The 2,537-nt window shown below is 58.1% G+C and overlaps 1 protein-coding gene across 1 annotated transcript in view; it reads right to left on the bottom strand.

The window, feature by feature from the left end:
• Positions 1-957: 957 nt before the first annotated feature.
• LOC103924086 (zinc finger protein ubi-d4-like) overlaps positions 958-2,537 on the bottom strand; it is a gene marked incomplete at its 3' end in the record, with an annotated part of 14,198 nt that continues 12,618 nt past the window's right edge. Inside the window, exons 5-7 of the mRNA XM_009332548.1 lie at positions 1,670-1,835; positions 1,280-1,408; positions 958-1,070 (exon numbers count right to left, since the gene is read on the bottom strand). Coding sequence (XP_009330823.1) covers positions 958-1,070; positions 1,280-1,408; positions 1,670-1,835 — 408 coding nt within the window. The remainder of the gene's footprint in view (positions 1,071-1,279; positions 1,409-1,669; positions 1,836-2,537) is intronic.

Consider the following 2,537-nt stretch of genomic DNA (forward strand, 5'->3'; position numbering starts at 1 on the left):
GGGTGGGGGGGGGAAAGGGGAGAAAATTCGGATGATTCAACCCGGCCCGGGCTTAAGGACAACGTGGAGGGGACGAGGGTCCCTCTCTGTCGTCTTCCAAGCTCTGTCGGAGCGACCAGGAAGACATCGCCGTGTCTTCCGGACTACCAAAAGCACAACCTTTTCCCCCAAAGAAAGATTTTGCTGTCCCCTACGGACTATTAAAGCACGAAGATTTCACCCAAAAAGACTGCTCTGCGCTACGAACCTTTAAAAGCACAATGATTTCCCGCAAAAAAGACTGTAGTGTCCTGTGGACTATTAAAGCACAAAGATTTCTTCCAAAACAGACTCTCCCGTGTCCTACAGTCTATAAAAGCACAAAGATGTTCCCCCAAAAGTATCTCCTGTGTCCTACGGACTATTAAAGGACAGAGATTTCCCCAAAAAAAGACTCTCCTGTGTCGTATGGACCATTAAAAGCAAAATAATTTCCCCCCAGAAAGACTCTCCCGTGTCCTACGGACTATTAAAGCACAAAGATTTCCCCCAGAAAGACTGCTCTGTGCTACGGACCATTAAAAGCACAAAGATTTCCCCCCCAAAAAAGACTCTCCCGTGTCCTACGGACTATTAAAGCACAAAGATTTCCCCCAGAAAGACTGCTCTGTGCTACGGACCATTAAAAGCACAAAGATTTTCCCCCAAAAAAGACTCTTGCCGTGCCCTGCGGGCTCTGAAAGCACAAAGATTTCCTGCAAAAAAGCCTCCGACGCCTCCTACGGATTATTAAAACCTCCCCAAAGCAAGAGGCCGCTCACAAACCCTCCGGGGGGCTTTTCCCCGTCCCTTCGAGGCAGGGCCGGAGGGGATGACACCCCGGGGTGTCCCCGGAGGGTGCCCCGCTCCTCCCGGGGGAGGGCACAGGGGGTGCTCCTATAGTTCTGAGGGTGGTCCCGTCGTTCCGGGGGTACTCACGTCGTTCTCGGAGGTGCCGCAGATATTGCAGCACTTGCACTCGATGCATTGCCAGCGGTACGTCTTGACGGCCGCCATCATCACCGGGGTGAACTGCAGGCAGGAGGGGTGCCCTGCGAAGCAGGCAGGACGCGAGTGAAGGCAGGGGAGGGGAGGAAGGCAGCCCTTGGAACCGCGGGGTCGGGGAAGAGCCCCACGGCGGGGAGAAAACCACCTTCTCCCCAGCCTCCGACCCAAATCCTCGGCTTCTCCGGGCAGGCGAAGATGCCGGGGGTGGGTCGGCGCTGCCCGCGGCCGGGGGGATGTTCTCCCCTCCCCTTACCTGATCGCCCGCAGTCCGAGCACGAGACCAACTCCTCCGGTTGCCCCGTCTTCTTGTTGATTTTGGAGTCTCCCAGGCAGAAATCGCAGTAGTTGTTGGGCAAAGCTAAGCCGTCGGGTCCTTTCTTGGCTGGAAAAGCAGAGCCGAGAGACGGATTAGCCGCGGGGCGAAGGCTTTCTGCACGGGACCAGGAGAAAACACTGCCACGGCGCAAATCCCGATGCTCGGAGCAGCCTTTCCGGCAACTTCCGAGCCCCGGGGCAATGCCCTGGTGCTCAGAAGCATCGGGGAAGGGACGCTGCTCGCTCCCAGCCCCGGCACGGGTGGTTTCCCGGCTTTGCTGCCTTTTTCACGACGGGGATTTTGGCGGAGGGGGCGTGTTTTGCTTACATTTCTGCTCCTCCGATCGCTGCGAGACGGGAGTGGGGGGCTGCGAATCGTCCTTGTCGTCGCCTTCTTCCTCGGCCAGGTGGGAGTGAGCGTAGTGGTAGCTCAATCCCGGCCGATTCTTGTATCGCTTCCCGCAGACTACGGATAGAAATGGGAAAAGTCTGAGCTCACCCCGGCGGGGAGCGAGACCCCGCACCCCAAATCATCCGGCATCCCCCGGTCCCGTCTCCGGGCTTTGAGCACAGACGGCCGCTCCCCTTCCGCCCCCAAATCACCTGGAATTTATTAAAACCACCCAGGGAAACCCTAACGAAGGGGTTTGGGGCTGGACCCTCCGGATCGGGTCTGGAACAGCCGGAGAGGCACCGCAGCTCCCTCCGCGCATCGCACCGCGGGAGGGCTAAAGCCGATTTGGTGGGCGATCGATACCCACCACGGCCGGGTAACGACGGTGGCTCGATAAACGCAGCTTTACAGCCCTCGGTAAAGGAGCGAAACCACACGGCGATCAATCCAAGCGGCAAAAGCCGGTCGGAAAGATACTGGGGGGGAGGATTTCCCACCCAAAAACCACCTCCCTCACCAGCCAGGTAAAAAAAAAAATCGAGGTTGTCTTCAACGTGCATGAAGGGGAGATCTTTTTTTTTGGGGGGGGAAAACCGGGCGGCAGGTGCTTCCTTGGGGAGACCTCCGAGCACCCATGGACCGGGGAAGCGCCTTCCCTGCCAGGGAGCGGGCTCCCAGCTCACCATCACCGGTTTTCCGGCGGGTTTTTTTGGCAGCTTTTTAGCCACGAGGCTCCGAGGTCATCCCGAAACCCCCCCCCTTTCAGCCTCCGTATAAGCGCGGGCAGGACGAGCACGAAGCC

This window comes from Pygoscelis adeliae, unplaced genomic scaffold, assembly GCF_000699105.1.
Source record: "Pygoscelis adeliae isolate BGI_AS28 unplaced genomic scaffold, ASM69910v1 Scaffold1289, whole genome shotgun sequence".
NCBI lineage: Eukaryota > Metazoa > Chordata > Aves > Sphenisciformes > Spheniscidae > Pygoscelis > Pygoscelis adeliae.